The sequence below is a fragment of the Hyperolius riggenbachi genome, chromosome 1 (assembly GCF_040937935.1).
Source record: "Hyperolius riggenbachi isolate aHypRig1 chromosome 1, aHypRig1.pri, whole genome shotgun sequence".
Classification (NCBI taxonomy): Eukaryota; Metazoa; Chordata; class Amphibia; order Anura; family Hyperoliidae; genus Hyperolius; species Hyperolius riggenbachi.
The window spans coordinates 406,979,995-407,004,789 of NC_090646.1; the positions used below are offsets into that span (position 1 = coordinate 406,979,995).

Sequence of the window (24,795 nt, forward strand, 5' to 3'; positions counted from 1 at the left end):
AGAAAAAGACCAGGGTGATCAGACCTCCTGGGCGTCCTGTTGCCTTGACAGCTGTGCCCAATGTCAAGTGAACACCACATAACCAACGTGTGGTGACACTGACGTACAGTAGGGGTACTGCAGGTGTCAAGGCGCCCTAGAAGGAGATGACTTGCTGCAGACCACGTGTTTCCCTGCCTGGGTCCCTGCTGGATCCTCTCTCCTGGATGGTCCCTGACGTGTCGCAACAGAGGCAGCCGCAGGGGCCACCCCTGGTCAGTAGTCAGCTCAAGTCCTTATGGATCTGACCTCCTCCCGATATGGCTGCTCTCAGTGGGAAGGGGGGAGGTGCATGTTCCAGCTGGATGCCGTAATTACTGATAGTGTGGTTGGGCAGGTGGCTCTTAAGTGCAGGAAAGCTGAATGGCAGGGAATGACTCACGTGGTTGAAGAGCGGTGGGCAGAGCAAACACACAGCTACAGGCATGACACTTGCCTGCAGCTCATCTGGAAGCCTGGGCTGGGATTATAAATTCCTGAAGAGAGGGTCACAGGCTGCTTCTTCCTTCTCCCCTCCACTCCGAGAGTCCGAGTCCAGACAACAAAGCATGGAGTCCGGGGAAGGGGAGAGTGCTCAGCTGAACACAGGATGTGTCTGTGTCTCTGCTGCCTGTGTCCCACTGGCTTACGTGTCTTGCCCTGCTCCTCTGTCCTGACAACCCCTTCCCCACCCCACAACATTAAGTGGCACATTTGTTCCCTTCCCTATCAAAGTACCACTGCTCCCAGCAAGCCACCTTCCCCTTTGTATTAAGGTACCACTGCTCCCAGCAAGCCCCCCCCCCTTCTACAGAGGTACCACAGCTCCCAGCCTATAGAGATACTACAGCTGCCAGCATGTCCCTCCCCTCTGTAGAGGCATCAAAGCTCCCAGCAAGTCCCTTCCCCTGCTTTATAGAGGCATTACAGTTCCTAGCATGCGCCTCTCCTCCACAGAGACACCGCAGGTCCCAGCATGCACCTTCCTTCTATAGAGGCACCACAGATCCCAGCATGCCCCTCCTCCTCCATATAGTATTGTGATTTCCCTCAGGGCCCCAGAGCCGACTTGCGAACCCCCCTGGTCTCCCCAAAGTGAATAGTGGTCCCCTGGAGCTTCTGAGTATTCGTAGCGGAGCACACAGACACCTGTCCGGATGGTGTGCTCCTCTGCGAGTTTTTCGCTTTTCACCTTCACATGCACCTCATCTCTGTGACCACTTGAGTATGTTGAGTACGTGGGTGAGGCACCCACGAGAATGAACCACATAGAGGAGCAAGCCAGCCAGACAGGTCAGTGCGCTCCACTGAAAATGTTCTGCAGGGTATTTTTTTTTATACTCGCCCTGGGAGCAGTTTAACCTAGAAATTGCACTGAGCACGGGCAATGACGGACAGCAGCCCAAGGGCTTAAATACAGGATCAAAGGCTAGCCCTCAGAAAAACCAGCCAATCACAACAGCTAATAGAGAGCAGCTGACCAATAGAATCTCATTAGCCAGAAAGTGTCAGCTGATAGCGTGTCAGCTGACACTAATCTCTAAGAAGCCGTCTCAGAGCATAAAAGCTTTTCGCACGCGTCCGGCTGAGGAGATTGGAGGAACATGCAGGCTCAGCCACGACCGCAGGGGAGTCGGGGATGCCACTGGAAGAATATCTCTGCAAAGCTCTGTTTCTGGAGCTGCTGACAGGTAAGAGCGTTACAATGTCATAAGTAATGAAAAATGCATTGCTGTGTCAATAGCGACTTAAATGTCATAACTGCCAGAAACCTGGAATCGTTAAGATTGATCTCACACCAAAAGTAATAACAATCACAGTGGCAATGGTGAGCTAGTGAAAAGCAAAAAAAAAAAACTTTACGGTTGTTGACAAATCATTCCCACCCAGTCATACGGACACATTGCAAGGCTTTTAGCAAAACATAATTTCAGCCTGCTTCCTTCGTTTATACATGCATAAACAAATGCCATCCACTTCAAAGTGTTTATAGTAAAAAATGCTTGGTGGCAGCTTTAGCCTGCGGTTGTCACTTGATTAGTTTCAGAATTGCATAAATGGCAAAAAACTTCCAGCTGCCTGTAGCCAATTACTCACACAGGAAGTTTGCAATTTGGGGGTATTCCAAAACATGTGATCAGCAGTTTTTCAAAACAAGAGTAGCAGACACTACAGATATGCAATACCTCACTGGGGCAGCCTTCTGGTTGAGGGAGTCTTTCATTGTTCTTCAGCAACTCGATTAAGTGAAACACAATCATCTGGCCTTGCTTGTCATTCCCGATCAGCCGCATAAACTCCTACAATGTGCAAAAGACGAGCACAGATGAAGTATGTTAATGTGACAGGCAAAACTCTATAGAAGAACATAACACTACAATACAAGAATTGTACAGCTTAAATACTAACCCATTTAAAAGTTGTACGCACAGCACTTTTTTTTCTCTAAATGCAGTGAAAATGTTTAGTGTGAAAGCAGCCTTTAGAAAAAGTAACAAAAGTAGCCTTCATAACAAAGTACTGTACATATCCCAAATGACTGATTTATACTGTATATTAGCTTCAAATGTAAAAAAATAGTAGTTTGAAATAATAGGAATTAAAAAAGTTCTGACTGTTGGAAGCAAAGAGGGAGTAGGGGTGCCTAGGGGAAGATAAAACAATTTGAAACAAATCTAAAACTATGAGTGAGAGGTGGGTTACCTCAAATGCATTCACATACTCTGACAAATCTTTTAAGTGGACTTTTGCACAGGACAGAAGGAAACAGGGAAGTGCACACTATGTATTTAGAGAGTTTAGCCTGTCTAATCACAAGATGTAATTTGCTCTCTCCCCTGTGCCACCTGACTGCCATGGCAGATAAGCTCATTTGAAAGCACAGGATGATATGTCTGCTTCCATGAAAGCAGGAAGTAAACAAACTGCAGATTTATTTCAGGATTTGTATCAGCTGTAACAAAGAAATGTTTTGCTTTAAATGTTATGTTGCATGTCTTTTAGAGCAGAGAAGCAGTTCTGAGTTCAGGTCCGCTTCAATGACACTATGTGATGCCTTTTCATGGTACTCTAGTAAGGCATGCATTGCTATGGTAATTACAACCGTAGTAGTAGTACTTGATACCCCAGGTCACGCTAATAGCGTAACTTGCAGTAACCTGCTGTCAGTGTGAAATATTAGAAAAACGTGGTGTGCACACCGCTACAACCCACCAATCCTCTCCGACAGTGCACGACCGGGTCAGCAAGGCCCACATGGAATCCAGAAGCAAAAGGTCCGCACTTGTCCGAGGGTCAAAATCTTTATTAGGACATATCAAAATAACAATGCATGCATCAGAATGCTGACATGTTTCGAGCCTATACTAGCTCTTAATCATAGCAGTGTGAAATATTACTGTAGATTTGTGCATCAACCCCATCCTGGTGGACTACTGCATTTCATGACAACTTTCTTATATCCTGATCATCTTCATCTCTCTCATCACAGGTAACATTCCAACGGACTTGCACATGAATCCGACGACCAACTGCATTTTACAAGTATTGCCTGTGTATGTCCTATTCCATGTCCCACAGTTGCACTTGGTGCCAGCATGGGTGGGGGTGCGAGGGGTGGAGGGCGGGGAGGACACCGGGAGCCCACGGTGGAGCCTTTGCACTGGACAGGGCTCTCAGCTATACAGTATAGCGGAGAGCTGTGGCGGGGAGTGTCGTGTGTGGTGGTGGCCGGAGGAGACCTTCAAACAACTTAATGGGAGGATATTGGCGTGGGAACTTACGGTACAGGAAAGTATTTATCGTTAATTAACCACTTGCCGACCGTGCACTCATAACGCGCATCGACAAAGTGGTAGCTGGAGGACCAGCGACGCACATCTGCGTCGCTGGCTGCAGGCTAATTAATCAGGAAACAGCCGCTCGCGCGAGCGGCTGCTTCCTGTCAATTCACGGTGGGGGGCTCCGTGAATAGCCTGCAGGCTGCCGATCGCAGCTCGCAGGCTAAATGTAAACACAAGCGGAAATAATCCGCTTTGTTTACATTTTTACAACGCTGCTAACAGTAGCAGCATTGTACTAGATCAGCGATCCCCGGCCAATCAGCGGCCGGGAATCGCTGTCACATGACAGGCAGGAGCTGTTAGAGGCTGCACAGGACAGATCCGTTCCTGTGCAGCCTCCGATCTCCAGGGCAGGGAGGGAGGAGAGGGAGAGGGGGAATCCTGTGGTGGAGGGGGCTTTGAGGTGCCTCCCCCGCCAGCCACACGCAGGCAGGAGCGATCAGACCACCCCAGCACATCATCCCCCTAGTGGGGAAAAAAGGGGGGCGATCTGGTCGCTCTGCCTGGTATTTGATCTGTGCTGGGGGCTGTAGAGCCCACCCAGCACAGATCTTAGAGATCTGTGCTGGTCCTTAAGGGGGGGGGGGGTAAAGGCTGAGTCCTGAATTGGTTAAGAACATTAATGGCTTTTTTTGTGTGGTTATGTTTTTATTTCATTTAATACTTTGTGTAAATGGGTAAGGAATACTTTGTACACCTATACCCATTTCTCCTAGGGAGAGGGCTGGTATCTGTGGGTCCCCGTTTTAAAGGGGATTCCCAAATGCCACCATGGACGCCCCCCCCCCCCCCCCGGGTGTCATCAGCCCCCACCTCCTTCTTGGGCAACGGAGGTGGGGAAAAGCCCCTTGTCCATGGATTGGACAAGGGCCCTGAGGGAGAGGGGGAGGCTGGGAGTGTCATGCGCAGTTCAGACCTGATGACTTCACCTAGACCACGTGGCCCGCGCTGTGGAGCGCCGGGTCGGCTTCTGCAGCGGAGGACACCGGGAGCCACCCGGAGCTGCGGCGAGGGCACAGGACGGCTGCCAGGGGCTGGAGGAAGCCCCAGGTAAGTGGATTTTAATTTTTTTATGTAGCATGGATGTATCCTTTAAGCAATGGCCTTACCTCCTTAACCCATGGTAACAAACCCCAGAGTAATCATTTGATTTGTTCCTGCTTGTTCATTAAGCAAAAAGTATGTCTGCATTATAATTTACAAATATTTTCTTTTTTAAACACACTAGTATACGATCGGACATTGGCAAAATTAAATAAGTGTGTCTTTTATAGTAGTACTTCATCATAAATTCAACATTTATTTTTACTAAGTTTACAAAAAGCTTAGAGTTGAATGAATTCAATAAAATAGGAATTCTGGCAACACATTTACTTTATAAAAAGGTTTTAGAAAATACTGTTAAAAAGGATTATGTGTGATATATTTGATTCTATAACTTCATTTATTAAACACCAAAAATTGTGAAGTTCTCATGCCCCAGTGCAGTAAAAACACACTGAATGAAAGAAATGTACGATAACTACATGAATGTGTAACTAAACAGACTTGTAGGACAAAGGTCCTCTGTAAGGAAAGAGATATTTTCCATAAAGCCATCATTCAATTCAGTCTCAGAAATCCAACTGTCACTTTAAGCAGACTTTCTGTGGTTAGTCAATAAATATATTTTCGCCAGGGTTTTTCCATCTGGTAGTTTTTAAGATTTCACCTAAGAGTAGTGGAAAAACACTTGCTTCTGTACCTCAAGTTAGAGCTGGTAATAAAAAAAAAAAAAAAATCTAAGGTCTGGAAGTAAAATCGTTTGCTGTACACCAAAACCTCCAAAACCACATATTTCGGCAAACCTTACATTTCTGCACTGCACACTTGTTACTAGTTATAATAATCATTTGTAAATATATCCATCTATGTGTATATATTTATTTTCGGCAGCCGTTTCAAAAGAGTAAATTCATTCATATCACCAACCATCCCTCATTCAGACAATTTTATTGGAAAGAGGACAATAAAAACCCCATACAAAATTTGCCAAACATTGGCTTACAGTGGCAACCGTGGGTTGACATTGCACTAGGATAGAAACTGCTTAGTTGACAGCCACAAACACTGGCTGTCTCAAAGGGTGACCAATGAATGCAATATGCATTATAGAAACCGACAGGTTAAAGGGACCCTGAGCAGTGGCTAAAAAAATGAAATCTGGAGACTTCAGCTGAAGTCGCGCATGAGCACCCCTGTTGCGTCATCACACAGTGGCCGTAACAGTCTAGTGAACTGCGCATGCTCAGAACACTTACGGCAACCGTAATGACGTGAGGGGTGCGCACACACACACACACAACTTCAGCCAGGATCGCCGGATTACCGGAGCTGCCTGCGGGACCACAGAAGGGAAGAAGAGGACGCCAGGGGAGCTTGCGGGCTACGGGAGGCTGAAGGAAGCCACAGGTAAGTCCAAATTTCATTTTTTTAGCCACTGCTTAGGGTCCCTTTAAAACAGTGACAATATCTTTGCTTCATTACATTTGAGGCCGGTTTCAGATTAGAGATTGGTGGCATCGGTGTGGCCCAGGGGCCGCACTGCCAAAAACAGGCCTTTGGGGATTTCAGCGTTAATATGCGATAATGCCCTTCTGGCCAACATCCAAACAGGCAGTGAAACTCGCGTGTGCTCACTTCCTGTTTTGAAAATATGAAAGTGCACGGAAGCTATTTTAAAATATGCTTCCACGCATGTGCACCCGCAACACTGCTGCCAACATTTTTAAAAAAAATCTGCGTCGCCATAGACTTCCACAACTTCAGGTCTGACGCAGGTCACCGCACGACATCGGTCTGTGCCCACATTAGATAGGGCACTTCCGGCACAGCATACAACAAAGTGAGTAGTATGAACTACCCCATAGACTTTCATAAGGCTGCAGTAAATTTACAGCACAACCCCAGTGTGAAAGGGCCCTGAGGTGAGAGAGACTAATAGAGAAAGAGAGCTCTAAAGAGAACACAAGCTCCTAAAAAAAAAGGAGGTCATGAAGATACCCCCTCTATAAGCCAACGATGGCTACCAAACCTTTTCATATTGGGGAACCGTAACCTTAAAGTGAACCTAAATCAATTGGAAAAAAAAACCATATAGAACGAGTTTCACTTACCTGGGCAGTCGATTTATACTGCGCCTGTGCGGCCCTAGCCGCGCACGTCCTCGCGTTGCCAGGAGCATCCTGTGCAGGCGCAGTGCGAGAATTCCAAGTACTGTGCCTATGCAGGACACTCCTGGCAACACGAGGACGCGAACGACCAGGGCCGCACAGGTGCAGTATACATCGACTGGCCAGTCGGTGTAAAATGAAACTGAGCCACGGCAGGGGACCGGTGTATCGTTCCATTACCGCACAGGGCGTCTACAGGGGGTTGGGAGAAGCGTACCTATGAAATCCCCGCTGGGAGACTTAGATGCAGGATACAGTCGATATACGGCTTATCCTGCATAAATTCCCGGCGGCGTTAATTACTATTCCTCCTCCAGGTCGACGTGGATGGTGGGGAATTATGTCATTTGGCTGCCAGCTATTGCTGGTGGCTGAATTGCAGTGTTTAAAGGGACTCCGAGCAGTGCAGAAACTATGGGAAGATGCATATCATTTTAAAGCTCTCTTTCTCCTCTTTCCAATGATATATAAACCGCCACCCTACGCCTTTTAGTTTTCGCTATTTTCGAGATTGAAATAGCAGCGGCCGCTATTTCAATCGCGAAAATAGAGAAAACTAAAAGGTGTAGGGCGGCGATTTAGGTGTCGTCAGAAAAAGGAGAAAGAGAGCTTTAAAATGATATCCATCTTTCCATAGTTACTTTTATTACACAGGACGACACTTTCCCCAGTGTCAGCAGCTCCATTCAGCAGAAAAAGTCGCCCTGTGTAATACAATATAACTATGGAAAGATGGATATCATTTTAAAGCTCTCTTTCTCCTCTTTCTGGCGACACCTAAATCGTCGCCCTACACCTTTTAGTTTTCTCTATTTTCGCGATTGAGATCGCGGCCGCGGCAAATTCAATCGCGAAAATAGCGAAAACTGAAAGGCGTAGGGCGGCGGTTTATATATCATTGGTAAGAGGAGAAAGAGCTTTAAAATGATATGCATCTTTCCATAGTTTCTGCACTGCTCGGAGTCCCTTTAAAAAGTAACTTTTACGGTCTATGGTGGCACCGGCTGCACCTAAATCTCATGCACATTCGCTGGGAGAAGCCCCAGGTAAGTGAAACTGTTTTTTTTTTTTTCATTTGACTTAGGTTCACTTTAAATTATAGCACTGAGATGGTCATTTAGCATTTTGGTGTCAATTCTATTCTTCACATATTTCAAATGAAGTTCCCTCTGTCACCATTGGGAAGAAAGTCTTGGTTGCCGCTGCCAGGAAATGAACCAGCTTATGCTAGGCATGTTTGAGTTTAGAAAGCCTATAGCCCAAAAACAATCGTTCTGGGTCCTTATTGAGAGAAATATTTAACATATTACAAATGATACCCAACACGCCAGACAAAAGCTTGGCCACCAGGTATGAAGAATTGTGCCATCTACCATACAGCCTCTGAAGTAAAGGGGTGAGATAGAGGGGTTTAGCTGATGAATTCCTGACAGCCAGAAAAAAATTAATAACATTAGGAGCAGAGATAATATAATACTTTGGCTGAGGGAAGCAGATTTGACTGTATATGGCCCTGTCCATTGGCCCTTCAATGCGGTGAAGGTGTCCTTTCCTCTTAGCATCCATCCATCCTTCAAACATGATGAGTTGAGTTAATACCAAATAGCTCAATTTTGGTCTCATCTGAACAGATTTTCCCAGTTCTTCTTTTGGTCTTGGCCATGATGGTTTGGAATCTTTTTATAGAGGTCCTGTAACAGGCTGGGTGCACTCACTGCAGTGAAGACATCTGGGAGCCTGAAATCTTGCAAGCTGGCAGGGGATCAAATACTTATTCCACTAATTACAATGCACATCAAGCACTGACTTTGGCACACTGGGTTTCTGAGAGTTCTTTTGTGATTATTCTGTCTCTCAGAGCTACAATAAACCTACCAATACAATTATAGCCTGGTCACGTATTGGTCAGAGGGCAAATTTAGCAAAATCAGATGCCACATTGCCGAGAAGAACAGTGGTAATCATCCATGGGATGTCTGTGCTCACAGCTGTAGTCTCTCTCCTTGCACTTCCGCTTTAATCACCAATGAGGAAGTGAAGGGAGAGAGACTTGGGCTGTGAGCACGGACCCCCCCACGGAGGATTACCGCTGTTCATCTCTGCACTGTGGCATCCAGCGGTAAGCCACAGCCTCCCCACACATGCCTTAGACAGGGAAAGAAGAGGTCAGAGGGATGGGACAGCCGCGGGACAGGACAGAGGACGACGGGGCACTAAGAGGAGGGGGCCCTTAGAGGACGCGAGGGGGCGCACTTAGAGAACGCAGGGGGGCGAAAAGGCGGAGGGCACTTAGAAAAGGCAGGGGGCACTTAGAGGACAGAGGAGGAAACTAGGGGGGGGGGGCAGAGGAGGAAAAGGGGTGGGGCAGAGGACGACACAAGGTAGACACTAAAAGTACAAAGCGGACACAAGAGGTACAAGAGGGACATACTTGGGGAGGGGAGAGGAGAAGATCTACAAGATGCCCCTGCACCATGGACGCACCAGGTTTAGTATTTATTCCCCCTGGTTTTTGGCCTCTAAACTTGGGTGTGTTTTATGGTCTGAAGTGTCTTATGGCCCAAAAAATACTGCACTTTCCCTCACTGTAGTAGTAGTTCGCTTTTAAACTAACAAATAAAGTGGAAGTTGGCAAAAACGCCAGATAAGTATTTTTCCGGTTAGACTGCTTGTACATAAATGGCACTCTGGAAGGTAGATTGTTTCATACAAGTAAGAGCTGACCAGATTGTTACTGGATTCATTTCTGGAAACTATATTATGTAGCTAAGGGTGCAAACACACATCCATTTTTGATTGGCCAATGACTGGCCAATTTTACTTTCTTCATTTAGCATGAGAGCTTACCTACACAATCTGTTCATAGTATTCAAACTTGTTTAGCCCTCATTCTACATGGAAGTTGTAAACTTAGCCAATCATTAGCCAATCAAAATTGGGGTGTATGCACACTAAAGCAGGGGGAATATTTAAGTGCATGAGAAAAGAGGCTTTGGTAGGTATTTAAAAGAATAATGCTGAAGAGGCTGTAGCTTCACTTTTTGTCTTTCAACCAAAATTCCACTTTAATATCTTAACAGTTAACAAATCTGCACTGCAAATATTTTGTTAGACCTTCTTTATAGTTTAAATTAAGCTGAAAAATGCATTAGCTATTTTCCTTTTGGTCACTGTCTGGTCACTTGTTAGCAGAATTAGTTTCAAGTAAGCTCAACAAATGGATCTCTAAACAAAAACATGCTGAAGGATTTTGGTCCGATCACTACAATTTGTATGAGTTCGCTGCAAATAACCAAATATTTTTCAACTAAACACCTAACCATGAACACATTATCAATCAGTAGTGCTCACTACAGCACTGTACGTTGTATACAATCTCATTTCTCACATAACTTGCAATATTAGTCTTTGTATGTCCATCAGTACAGAGTACAACGTCATGACATGTATTTTCCATACAGACTAGCAAATGAGCCTGTTAGTCTGGATGGACACGCTGAGTCACAGAAGAGGTTATGTAAAGATCAGTTTTGTAGACAGGGAACAAGTTAAGCACATGCATGATGTGCAAAACAAATTGTGGATGACTCTGCAGGCACAGAATTAAAGGAGAACTCTGGGACATACTAAACAAAAGCATCTCTGGTAAAAACACTGGAGATAATTTTTCCTGTCATCTCTAACTCAACTACTATCATATTTTATGGTTGAACTCTGTAGACCTGTCTCTTTTTAACCCAAATAACTATGTAACTACCTGGGTAATTAAGTTGGATAGAGACTGTTCATCCTTGGTGATGATAATGTTTGAATGATAAAATACAAACATTACCTCTACCGAATGCCATATTCAATGACACTTCATAGGGTTCTCCCTTCATTTGTGGCAGCTCCACAAGTAGAGACAAGAGCTGACATTGGCAAATAAAAGGGTACATTTATGAGTCTATGGTAGCAAGGAGTATGAAAGTAAAGTTTGGGGTAGCTGTGCAGGCAGCAAACGAAAGAAGCTCTGGGTGGCTGTGGTAAGAAACATGGCTTTACCATACTTTCTATTATACTTTTTTTGTGACTGTGCAGGCAGAGATGGAGTTCAATGTGCTGGCAGTGAAGTTTCCATACAGGCAGACACAGTAATACATTGTCAGATATAATGCTGTAAGAGAAGTCGTTAAAAAAAAACAAACTGAAAAAATGTACAGCTTAACTAAAGACTTAAGCTGGCCACTAACGGTCCAATTTCTAGCGAAAAATCGTTCGAGCGATCAGAAATTCTGATCGGATTGGTTGTAAATAATCTCCATTGGTGGACACAATCGATTATGAACGAGTGAAAACAATCAGGGCCGGATTTGTACTTTTTACCGCCCAAGGCCAATTATACCGTCTGTATGGTTGTTATCTCCGTGTGCCCCAAAGAGAATTCTACTTACATCATTGGATGTCACAGACAATAACTATTTCAGTAATACGCATATATATTATAAGTTACATTTTCCTTAAGAACTTTTACGTTATGTTTTCCATCTCATTAATGATGGACCCATTGTGCCACCATGTGAGTTAGGCTGAAGTGTACCTGCAGGATAGAGCTAACAGATCTTGCAGGGACGACACAAGTACACAGGACAGAGAGTTCAAAGGTTAAAGCTGTCCTTGTAGATAGGGATGGCTGCATGGAACAGCTTTACTGTACCTCACTGAGCCGCCCCTAAATTTCTGGTGCCCTAGGCCATGGCCTATGTGGCCTTGCCAGAAATCCGGCCCTGAAAACAATGTCGCCCGAATGAATTTTCGTCGAACGAAAATTTGGATTTTTTGGGTGGTCGTGATAGATAGGAAGCAAAGATTGGTTAGTTGATGGTGTAGTGAACGATTTTTCGTCCGATCAGAATTTCTGATCGCTCGAACGATTTTTTGCTAGAAATTGGACCGTTATTGGCCACCTTAAAAGAGAATACTGACAGCCAGGTAAGTATGGACTAGTTTAGTGCTGCCTTGCATGTCTTACCAGCCACAGCCACTATTTTATGTAGTGCAGTGGTATATGGCTCTCCCCAAGGCACTTGTCTTTTATGCCCATCCACTTATGTTACTCAGCAACTTGCTGGCTGGGAAAAAGAAGAACTTTGGTTAAAGTTCTGGCATGAAACACAGGTGCAATGGAGGCTAGAAACAAAAAAAAAAAAACCTCAGCTCTAGTAGGGAAGACAAATGTGATAGTGCTGAACTAGTTAGCGCCAGCCCAGCTGTTTTGACATTTTGCAATCTTGGCAGAGAATTGGGTGCAACCGAAGTCACAAAAACAAAACAAAACAAACAAAACAAAACAAACAAAAAAAAACCCAGTGCAGATCGTGAATGCAAACCCCAGAAACAGGTATGATCCCTGGTTTATGACACTTAATATATTTTGTTCATGTATGAACCTTTAATAGTGCTTATGTAAAAGGTATCATTAGAATTATATTGAAAAGAGAGAGACTGGCACTAGATGAGTGTGACAGAATGCTGGGTTCAACGAATTGCGTACTCCAGGCTTCAGCATGCTGTTTAAAGAGGAACTGTAACGACAAAACGGCCCCTGGGGGGTACTCACCTCGGGTGGGGGAAGCCTCAGGATCCTAATGAGGCTTCCCACGCCGTCCTGCGTCCCTCGGGGGTCTCGCTGTAGCCCTCCGTACAGCCGTGACGCAATATTTACCTTCCTGGCTCCTGCGCAGGCGCTCTGATGGCTGTCGGCGACGAAGTAGGCGGAAATACCCGATCGCCGTCGGGTCTGCTCTACTGCGCGGGCGCAAGTTTCCGGCGCCTGCGCAGTAGAGCGGACCTGACGGAGATCGGGTATTTCCGTCTATTTCCGTGCCGAAAGTCGCCACAGCGCCCCCACTGGAGCCAGCAAAGGTAAATACTGAACTGACAGTCGGCACAGTCGCCGGCTGTTCGGAGGGCTGCGGCGAGACCCCCGTGGGACAGAGGACGGCGTGGGAAGCCTCATTAGGATCCGGAGGCTTCCCCCACCCGAGGTGAGTACCCCCCAGGGGATCTTTTTGTTGTTACAGAGTCTCTTTAAAGACAGTCAATGCAGTTGTGAATAGAGAAGAAAAAGAGGCACTGTTGCAAAAAAAAAAAAAAGAGGTACCTTTTAATCCACTGTGTAAAGACACATCAGGATATACAGTGGGGGTGAGGGGAGGCCTGACAGCGGTTTCGCTTAAAACAAAAGCTTCTTCAGAGGCCAATCAGAGGAACAACTTGACCCAAGTACTGTTAGGCAATAAATAGTTTCACTTACCGTCATCCCGGCAGTGTACAACGCCCACCTTCGGAAGTCGCGGAAGTGACTGGAAGTGACGTACACTCTGCTCAAACCAATACGTGAGCAGCAGGTCTCCCTGCTTCCTGCATGTCGCTGCTCTCAGAGTCTGGCTTCACAGCCTGCCCGCCCACTGGCTTTGATTAGTGGCCTGTTGTCATAGCGATCATCAACTAGATACCTATGCGTACAAGGGGACACAACCGTCTATAATATAGACAACAGTTGAGTAATGCAAACTTATGGACAAGGGAGAGACAGCTTGCATACATTGAGAATCAGAAAGGCACAGTGAATACATTAATATTTTGAAAGAAACCAATGGAGCTCATTTCTTTCATTCAGCCCAATGGGGCCACAAGCTCCGGTTTCAGAAATGTGTCTCGCTTCATGTTGAAGCAGCATTTGCTCATGATTACCCCCTCTATGAGGGGCAGGGATTTGCTTTAAGCCCATAAATTGCAAAGAATCTGCATTCCCATTGTGGCATTCACGCATGTGCAGAATAAACCTCCCTGCACCCACTCCCGTCACAATGGAATTGACGTGTTCCTGGAAGCGGGTGCAAATCATGCAAATGGTCTGTTCGACAAAAACGATTGCATGAGCAGACAATCGCATACACAGTATTTTTAGATCTGCAATGCAAGAATGGTTTAAAATAAATAGTTTTTGCGCCTAAACATGCGCGGTTTCCAGTTTTAAATTGTGCACAATTGTTGCAATTTCCGCATCTAAAATTCCCAATTGGAATGTGTTTTTGCAACCAATTCTGCTCCTGCATCGTCCTGAATTCACCATTAGTGATAGTACCTCCAATGGTTTGTGCCCTTCTAAAGGAGATAAGGGGTTTGTGATTAGCAATACCCAGTGAACCCACACTAGTTTGGAACTCACACCAATGTTTCGGAACTATGGCCTTAATCCTTTCTGCCATTGGGGAATAATCAAAGACATATGTGAACGGTTGTTCACTAGATTTTTTGCCTTGTCTTGCTTTCTTTCTATTGGTCATCAACTCATCTCTGTTTAAGGCATCAGCTTTTCAGGAAAGCCTGATTCAGGTCGTTCATATTGTATCCCCTAGTGGACAGTCTAATTGCCGGTTCCTTACTTTGGAAGATAAAGTCCTCACTCTTAAAGTTGTTACGTTTAAGCCTGACAAACTGTCCGTAGGGGATCGCTCGGATCGTATGTGGAGGGTGGAAACTGGACTGGAGGAGCAGGGAATTGGTTACAGTGTCTTTTTTATGTCCTCAGCTGAGTATCCGATGATACTCAACATACAGTTCAAGGTCCAGAAAGAACAAGCTGGGATTGGCCAGCACACCTGTGAACTGCATGTTGAGGTCATTACAATTGACATAAGCGAGGAAGTCATCAAATTCACTTACCGTGCCCCTCCATGTCAGGAGTCAGGACCACGTCATCCACACAGCAATAACAATGACTAATTTTCTCCTTGAATGGATTATCAGTCCCAAAAATGTATTTTTTTCCCCACCCCCAAAAAAAGAGGTTAGAGAAAGTGGGTGCTACAGGCGTCCCCGTCGCGACGGATTTTTGATGGTACCATTTGTCATCAAAGGCAAAAAATCTAGTGGACAACCGTTTACATGTGTCTTTGATTATTCCCCAATGGCAGAAAGGATTAAGGACATAGTTCAGAAACATTGGTGCGAGTTCCAAACTAGTGTGGGTTCACTGGGTATTGCTAATAACAAACCCCTTATCTCCTTTAGAAGGGCACAAACCATTGGAGGTACTATCACCAATAATGAATTCAGGACAATGCAGGAGCAGAATTGGTTGCAAAAACACATCCCAATTGGGAATTTTAAATGTGGAAATTGCAACCATTGTGCACAATTTAAAACTAGAAAAAGCGCACGCTTAGGCGCAAAATCTATTTTAAACAATTCTTGCATTGCAGATCTAAAAATACTGTGTATGCGATTGTCTGCTCATGCAATAGTTTTTATGTCGGACAGACCACTCGCATGATTTGCACCCGCTTCCAGGAACACGTCAATTCCATTGTGACGGGAGTGGGTGCAGGGAGGTTTATTCTGCACATGCGTGAATGCCACAATGGGAATGCAGATTCTTTGCAATTTATGGGCTTAAAGCAAATCCCTGCCCCTCATAGAGGGGGTAATCATGAGCAAATACTGCTTCAACATGAAGCGAAACACATTTCTGAAACCGGAGCTTGTGGCCCCATTGGGCTGAATGAAAGAAATGAGCTCCATTGGTTTCTTTTAAAATATTAATGTATTTACTGTGCCTTTCTGATTCTCAATGTATGCAAGCTGTCTCTCCCTTGTCCATAAGTTTGCATTACTCAACTGTTTTCTATATTATAGACGGTTGTGTCCCCTTGTACGCATAGGTATCTAGTTGATGATCGCTATGACAACAGGCCACCAATTGGAACCACTGGGCGGGCAGGCTGTGCCGCCAGACTCAGAGCGGCGACATGCAGGAAGCAGGGAGACCTGCTACTCACCTATTGGTTTGAGCAGAGTGTACATCACTTCTGGGGGGCGGAGCCTACATGCTGGAACACCGCGACTTCCGAAGGTGGGCGTTGTACACTGCTGGGATGGAGGTAAGAGAAACTATTTATTGCCCAACAGTACTTGGGTCAAGTTGTTCCTCTAATTGGCCTCTGAAGAAGCTTTTGTTTTAAAGAGTAACTGTCAGGCTGCAGAAGCTAATTTAAAGCTCTATTCTCCTGTGTTAAACAGTTTAGAAGGAAGCCCAAAAGCCATTAGTGAAGATAAAAATCTCAGTTACCTTTGATGTGTGCTTATCAGTAAGGCTGTTAAAACCCAAGAGGACGCAAGCCGCATACTATACTGCAAAGCATTCTGGGGCCCTCCCCTCGGCTGCTAATGAGACGTTACAGCAGCTTGTAATCAGTCCAGCGCGTAGCACTGATAAATCTCCGGGCAGAGTACACTGCAGGAGTCAGCTATTGTTCCTAGCCACATGGCTCATTAATATTCACTGCACACTGTGTTGCTCAAGTACGAGCTTATCTGTGATCAGGAAGCAGGCAGGACATGACGACACATTTGACAGAAAAACATGGAGCCTGCCATGAGCTGTCAGGAGCATCTATCTCTGCATATACTATATACAAATTCTGTGAAATCCAAACGTGGACAGTGAAATGCATATGTAATGTAAGTACAGCCAATCTTTAGCTACTGATATATGTGTTTATTTTCTCTGAGACCTTATACCTAACAGCTCCTCTTTAAGCAAAACAGCTGTCAGGCCTCCTCTCAACCCCACTGTATACCCTGATGTGTCTTTACACCGTGGATTAAAAGGTACCTCTTTTTTACAACAACAGTGCCTCTTTTTCTTCTCTATTCACAACAGTATCATTAGAATTACTTGATGGACCAGCTTGAGCTCTGTGACTTCTTTTATAGTTCTCTTAGGTTTTATTGCTACTTACTGATGGAGGACTTTTAGTTTTTTCACTGTAAGTAAAGAGCTCGTAGAGAACAACTCCAAAACTCCACACATCGGAAGCCACAGAGAACTTGCTCTCAGTCAGACTCTCTGGAGCATACCTGAAACAGTGACAAAAATAAATGGATTAAATTAAAATCAAACTACTGCCAAAAAGTAGACTCATTTCACACGTACTTTTCAACTGCATAGTAAGGCATGAAAAATACCTGCTCCTAAAGAACATCTACAGCACTAACGTTAGCTTAGTTTGACATATTTTAGAATACATCTTAGTCCGTATAAGTATATCATTGTGTGCTGATTAAAAGCATCTGATAGTAATCAAGATCTTTCGATTTTTCAGGTTCCCAAATGGGCAGGGTGACTCACTGCTGTAATACCACAAACACCAGTTACTAAACAGCAGTGACTGCGCAATGGATGTACAGGGGGGCTGCTGTGTAGACACAGATTTAAAAAATGCAGGGATGTATTTAAACTTTTTTCCCTGACTGTTTCATTAGGAAAAATGTTTGTAAAACATCTCTGCAATGTTTATCTTTCCAGAAAAAGCCTAATTTTTGTGCTCAACATTGGCTGATTTTCTCTGGGAAATTCTGAGCCCACCAGAATGGGGATCCATCCTCTGAAAACTCCCGGTCACGTGGACCATAATATTGGTGGGTAGTCTACAAAGGGGGCAACATAGCCTCCTTCCTTTGAAAAATACTTTTGTTCAATGTTATGGACATGGACTCCTCCACACCCTTAATGCCGAGGAGAAGGTTGGGGTGACGGTCACTTCCTTTTAAGCAATACCAGTTGCCTGACTATCCAGCTGATTCTCTGCCTTTAATACTTTTAGCCAGAGACCCTGAACAAGCATGAAGAAGATGAGGTGTTTCTGACATTGTCAGATCTGACAAGATTAGCTGCATGCTTGTGTCTAGTGTTATTCAGACATAGCAAGGAAATGAGCAGCGCTACTTAAAAACAGACTAGTGCCTACCTGCAAAAGAGTGCAAGCCCCACTTGTGGGGTCGAATACACACCGAGCATACACATGACCTGTCTACCACTAGAGGAGGATGTTGGTTTCCATTAACAGCTTGCATGCAACCTATTAAGTACTCGTCCCTCCCACTGCGAAGAAGTCAATCCTCCATGGGAGGGGCCTAACACTAACTAAATCCTAACCTATGTACATGCATAGCCTGGGTGCGGCTAATCAAATAAAATCGAAAATTGAAAATTGCGCAAAAGGTGGATCAGCGCAACACTAGGCCGCCTCCGAATGGCCTCCATCAGAGATGCGCTGAGCCCCCCCAGGAACTACAAACGCACCTTGAACCCAAACAGAAGCTCTGCATATACACCAAAAGCATGGCTGTTAAGTGGGAGCAGCTGACCAAAAACGAATTACATTAGTACATAGCAAGGAAATGAGCAGCGCTACTTAAAAACAGACTAGTGCCTACCTGCAAAAGAGTGCAAGCCCCACTTGTGGGGTCGAATACACACCGAGCATACACATGACCTGTCTACCACTAGAGGAGGATGTTGGTTTCCATTAACAGCTTGCATGCAACCTATTAAGTACTCGTCCCTCCCACTGCGAAGAAGTCAATCCTCCATGGGAGGGGCCTAACACTAACTAAATCCTAACCTATGTACATGCATAGCCTGGGTGCTGCTAATCAAATAAAATCGAAAATTGCGCAAAAGGTGGATCAGCGCAACACCAGGCCGCCTCCGAATGGCCTCCATCAGAGATGCGCTGAGCCCCCCCAGGAACTACAAACGCACCTTGAACCCAAACAGAAGCTCTGCAAATACACCAAAAGCATGGCTGTTAAGTGGGAGCAGCTGACCAAAAACGAATTACATTAGTACATGCTTTTGGTGTATATGCAGAGCTTCTGTTTGGGTTCAAGGTGCGTTTGTAGTTCCTGGGGGGGCTCAGCGCATCTCTGATGGAGGCCATTCGGAGGCGGCCTGGTGTTGCGCTGATCCACCTTTTGCGCAATTTTCAATTTTCGATTTTATTTGATTAGCCGCACCCAGGCTATGCATGTACATAGGTTAGGATTTAGTTAGTGTTAGGCCCCTCCCATGGAGGATTGACTTCTTCGCAGTGGGAGGGACGAGTACTTAATAGGTTGCATGCAAGCTGTTAATGGAAACCAACATCCTCCTCTAGTGGTAGACAGGTCATGTGTATGCTCGGTGTGTATTCGACCCCACAAGTGGGGCTTGCACTCTTTTGCAGGTAGGCACTAGTCTGTTTTTAAGTAGCGCTGCTCATTTCCTTGCTATGTACTAATGTAATTTGTTTTTGGTCAGCTGCTCCCACTTAACAGCCATGCTTTTGGTGTATATGCAGAGCTTCTGTTTGGGTTCAAGGTGTGTTTGTAGTTCCTGGGGGGGCTCAGCGCATCTCTGATGGAGGCCATTCGGAGGCGGCCTGGTGTTGCGCTGATCCACCTTTTGCGCAATTTTCAATTTTCGATTTTATTTGATTAGCCGCACCCAGGCTATGCATGTACATAGGTTAGGATTTAGTTAGTGTTAGGCCCCTCCCATGGAGGATTGACTTCTTCGCAGTGGGAGGGACGAGTACTTAATAGGTTGCATGCAAGCTGTTAATGGAAACCAACATCCTCCTCTAGTGGTAGACAGGTCATGTGTATGCTCGGTGTGTATTCGACCCCACAAGTGGGGCTTGCACTCTTTTGCAGGTAGGCACTAGTCTGTTTTTAAGTAGCGCTGCTCATTTCCTTGCTATGTACTAATGTAATTCGTTTTTGGTCAGCTGCTCCCACTTAACAGCCATGCTTTTGGTGTATATGCAGAGCTTCTGTTTCGGTTCAAGGTGCGTTTGTAGTTCCTGGGGGGGCTCAGCGCATCTCTGATGGAGGCCATTCGGAGGCGGCCTGGTGTTGCGCTGATCCACCTTTTGCGTAGTGTTATTCAGACACTACTGCAGCCAAACAGATCAGGCGGACTGCCAGGCAACTGGTATTGGTTAAACAGAAAAATATGGCAGCTCCCAAATTCTTATCACTACAGTTGTCCTTTAAACTTATTTTTCATATTTGAAACATTATCCGCAAAAAAACTGCAGAATAGTGTTAATATTCTGGCTTAAAGGACAGCTGAAGTGAGAAGAATATGGATGCTGCCCTATTACCTTTTAAGCAATACCAGTTGCCTGGCAGTCCTGCTGGTGTATTTATTTGCGGTAGTGTCAGAAACAAGCATGTAGGTAATCTTGTCAGATCTGACAATACATAAGGTTGAAAACAACTCAAATCACCTTTAAATATCACTTCAGCCTCATTAGATTGTAAACATCGGCCTGCTAAAACGTGTCCATCATAACAATTGGTAGATCGCCTGATCACAGCTCCAATTGTCCAGTTCAGCTGGGCGCCTGGTCTAATCAACCAGCCTTATAGGTTTGTGGTTGCTCTGAGATAAGGTAAACCCGGCAATAAGCCGATATTACACCTACTGCATCTTCTCCAAATTTGCTTACTCTAGGAACGCATGTTAACTATCTCACTGAAGTGTAGAATTATCCTCAACTGTATGCTGTATGTTAACAAATGTTTTCAATTCCATTCTCCGTATTATTCTCTGTAGTATTGCTTCTGAAAATATAATAAAAATACATTGTTGGAAAAAAGATCTGACAATACATACACATAAAGGCAGACCGGGCTTAATTCCCTTCAAGCGCTTTATTTCATCTTCTTGCCAAAAATGAAGCAAGTGTACATATCACAACATGCCACATGTGAATACATCAAACCTGAATTGATGAAGGTGTCAGGGGAGTGCGGGATTCGGGTGACCAGGGATAAATGGACGGCACTACAGCCGTTTCGCGCCCAGCTGGCACTTGCTCACGTGCTTGTGTCCTTAGTAAAGACGGCGTCAAGCGGCTTCCCAGATAGGACCTGCAAGCCGCGCCCCTGGCACACGTCATTGGTGTGTGGAGAAGGTGTCAGAGGGGTGAGAGGTGGGGGGCGGAGACTCGCCGATCAACGGCGAGAAACTTGTGAGTGTGCTGCAAATATCCAGCAGACAGAAATATGCTGCTGGTACTACATTGGAAGAAACAATGAATAATAAAGAGAATAAATATGGTTAATACCAACATTGACAAACAAAAATATTCACAAGTGTAAAACAGTGTACATAAACTGTGAAACAGATAAAAGCGCAAAAAGTGATAAATTGAGCACATATTTCATAAACAATGGGTGCACCCTAGGTAAAAGCATATCCATATTGGCATTGTTGCAGCACAGTAAATTCTATGTCTCCTACATCAATTAAAAACAAATTTTACTTTATTGATATAATCTGGTGTATTCACCTTAAAGCTGTATGGATTACCATTGCATGCCTATGTAAAAACAAGGGCCCAGAACAGTAGCTTGTAACTGGGCTATGCCATCAAGTGGCCAGTGCTTTATCCCAGTTGAAGGGATAGCAGTCAGGAGGAAATATTCAGAGCTGGTGGGCGAGAGGGTAGTGGTAAAAAGGAAAGGGGCCTTCTAGATAAACCAAAGGAGGGGTCAAGCAGGAAATACCTGTAGAAAAGACACCGGGTGAATATAAGAGAAACAGGTACCACCTTGGAGAAATCATGGGGGAAGTGGGTGGGTTGCCTCCCGGTCAGCGATGCATATTGCATGTATTGCGCCATCTCGGGCACCCATCGGAGATAACTCTCCAGGTCTTGTGCCCGAGATAAGAAAAGGGGGGGGGGGGAAGGGGGGCAGGCAAAAATGTGCACCCTCGGCTCCATCTGCCAAGGGCTACACAAATGATCAAACCTGCACATTTAATCATCACAAACTCAAATCTATAGCAATGAATTTGAAAGTGGAATTTGCCCGATGCCCCCTTCCTCACGTGCCAACTGCGTCATGCTACTGGTTACCTATTGGTGACCAAAAGGTGTTATTACACCCGTTTACCGATGGACGGGTGAAACTCACTCCTGGTTAAAGTGTCCCCTAAAGTTGGGGCTCTCCTAAAAGCTATTCTAGGTGGGTCAGGGAAAACTTTCTGCAGGGTAGGATCTCTTGCTATTATTGCCCAGTTTCTTTTGATGGTTTGGGTCAGCTTTCTCAACATGGGGGTGTAATCAAATGTAAAGGTAAAGGGATTTCCCCCTTGGTTTTTCGGGGGTCTGTGGAGGAGGGAAGTCCTGTCCCTATTCCTAGCCCTGTGCCTCCTCAAGAGAGCGTTTACCATATTTTCTCCCATTCAACAGCTGGGACACCCTCTGGAGGATTGGTCCCCACCAAATCCAGGGGAAACACAAGAACAAGTATAAAAAGCTCCCGCCCTCCCTTCATCCCCAGTTTTCTTTGTGTTTCCGCCCGGGGAACACACGGAGATGCAGCTCCCATTTTGTTATTTTATATCCTCACCGGAGGGTGAGTGTCTTGTCCGGCGGTAGTACCTGGTGTTTGCAGGGTGAGGTCAGAGACCTTCTTCGGCTCAGAGGAGGAAGCCGTGGGGAGAGAATAGCAAGAGCACCGGGTCCCTGGTAACACAGGCTGCCGCCATCACTGCTGAACGCCCACTGGTGGAATTGGGCTGTTCAGCTTCCGCCTTCCTCCTGCGCGAGCCACTTCCTTAAACTTATTGGCCGGCGCGCTTAGGTCACTTCCGGTGACGTCAGAGAAGGCGGACTGGAAGGCGCAGAAGAGTTCTGGATTTAAGCGCCTATTTGGCGTCCGGGCGGCGGCAAGATGAAGGAACAGAATCGGAATGCTGCTGCCGCCGCCACCACCGCTGTTGCTGCTCCAGCAGCAATGGGTCAAGGCACTTCTGTTCCCACTGCATCCTCAAGTGCTGCAGCATCTGCTACTAAGCCTCAGCAATCGGATGGTGTGGTGAGTGTGAGAGTACTCCCTGTTATGCCCCCAGTTGATTTATTGTGTATGAGTTTTAACTGGGTTGTGTATATTTTTTTCTCTTCCCTTGTTTATACAGGCTAGAGTGGAGTCTGGGTCTTCTTCCTCTAGTAGTAGATCCAGATCAAAGAAATGCTGTCAGTGTTTAGCTAAGCTTTCATCTAGCTATACTAAGGCGCTTTGTCAGTCATGTATTGATGCAGTCATTTCTGCAGAATCCTCTTCCATTTTTAAAAATATAATGTGGTCTGTTAAAAAAAAATATGGATGAGACTCTTGGGAAATTCAAAGAATCTCTTTTTTCTGACTGTCCTGTACCAGGTCCCTCTTCAGCACCAGTTGATCCTCCTGTTAATCCTTCTGTCCCTATTTCTGTCCCTGTCTCCGACTCGGTTCAGGTTCAGTTGCCCCAGGGTGCATTAAATGTGGATCTCCTAAGGGAGGAAGGGGAGGAGGAGGAGGAATTGGAGGGTAGAGAAGATGTCTTGGACATGGAAGAGGGGGAGAATGCTCCTTTAGAGGAGGAATCCGATAGAGATTTAAAAAAGGCAGCTAGATTCCTTTTTAGTACAGAAGAGACAAATTAATTGCTAAAAGCAGTTTATTCCACTGAACAGATTCCTGAGGTTCAGAAAGACCTTACAGCTCAGGACCAAGTATATTCGGGTTTGGCCCAACAATCTGGTAGAGTGTTTCCTTTCCATCAATCTATCAAGGACATTATAAAGTCACAATGGCAGGAGCCGGAGCGTAAATTGTTCATCCCCAAATCTGCTAAAAGGAAATTTCCTTTTTCTTCTTCTGACATTGATGAATTTACTAAATGTCCAAAATTAGATGGGGTCTTATCCAAATATTCTAAAAACGCGGACCTCCCTTTTGAGGACGTGGGGGTATTAAATGATGCAATGGACAAGAAAATAGATCTTCTATTAAAGAAAGCCTGGGAATCCGCTTCTTTTACGTTTATACCAGGAGTAGCTGCCACCTGCATTTCCCGTAATTTACGGGTTTGGGTGGACAATTTAATTTCTCATGTGAAAACAGGTTCTGATCTTAATACGTATGTTAAGTCTCTTCCGGTGGTCTTGAAGTCGGTAGCCTTTTTAGCGGATGCAGCGGTGGAGCTTGTGCGCATTTCTGCACGTACCACCGCTTTAGTTAATTCTGCGCGAAGGGCTCTCTGGCTCAAGACTTGGGATGGAGATTTGACTTCTAAAAACAAACTATGTGCAGTTCCCTTTGAGGGTAATTTATTATTTGGAAAAGAATTGGATAATGTACTCTCTAGGTCTGCGGAGAAAGGGAAGCAATTTCCTAACAAACGCAAATCATTTAAAGCTAATAAACCAGGGTTGTTCAAAAAGCCTTCACAGATTCAGGTCAAACAACCAGCCCAGCAGCGGAAATGGTCCTTTCCAGCTGGTAAAGGGCGCAGAGGATTTGCTCTTGCGAAACCAACCGACCCTAAAGGGAATAAATGATGAGTTGCCGGTGGGGTGGGGGGGGGGGGGGGGGGAGAGACGTCTTTATTTTCTGTCCCACTGGGAAAAGATCAATCCCGATCCATTTATTTTAAAGATTATAAAGGACGGGTATCGTCCGCAATTTTTTGTTCCTCCTCCCCCCAGAGTGTTTGTAAATAGATTTCCAAGGGACCCGAGCAAGGCTCAGGGTCTTCTGACAGAAATACAAAAAGATTGATTGCAAAAGAAGTGATCATTCCAGTACCACAGTCTCAGGAGTTTCAGGGTTATTACTCCCATGTTTTTTTGGTGACCAAAACCAACGGGGAATTCAGATTCATTCTAAATTTGAAGTCTCTGAACCCCTTTTTAGTTTGCAGAAAATTCAGGATGGAGAACATTTTTTCGGTGAGGGCAGTTCTTCAGGGGGGAGAATATTTTGTGTCAATAGATTTACAGGACGCGTACCTCCACATTCCGATTGCAAGATCTCATCAGAAATTTCTCAGGTTTGCAGTTCGAATGGGGGAT

At 45.2% G+C, this 24,795-nt stretch overlaps 1 protein-coding gene across 2 annotated transcripts in view; it reads right to left on the reverse strand.

Moving 5' to 3' along the window:
• The window catches only part of JAK2 (Janus kinase 2), a 349,977-nt gene that overhangs the window by 17,837 nt on the left and 307,345 nt on the right, over positions 1-24,795 (reverse strand). For both annotated transcript variants that reach the window (XM_068235595.1, XM_068235603.1), the window contains 2 exons: positions 16,861-16,978; positions 2,205-2,318 (listed from right to left, as the gene is read on the reverse strand). In XM_068235595.1, the coding sequence (XP_068091696.1) occupies positions 2,205-2,318; positions 16,861-16,978 (232 nt within the window). The remainder of the gene's footprint in view (positions 1-2,204; positions 2,319-16,860; positions 16,979-24,795) is intronic.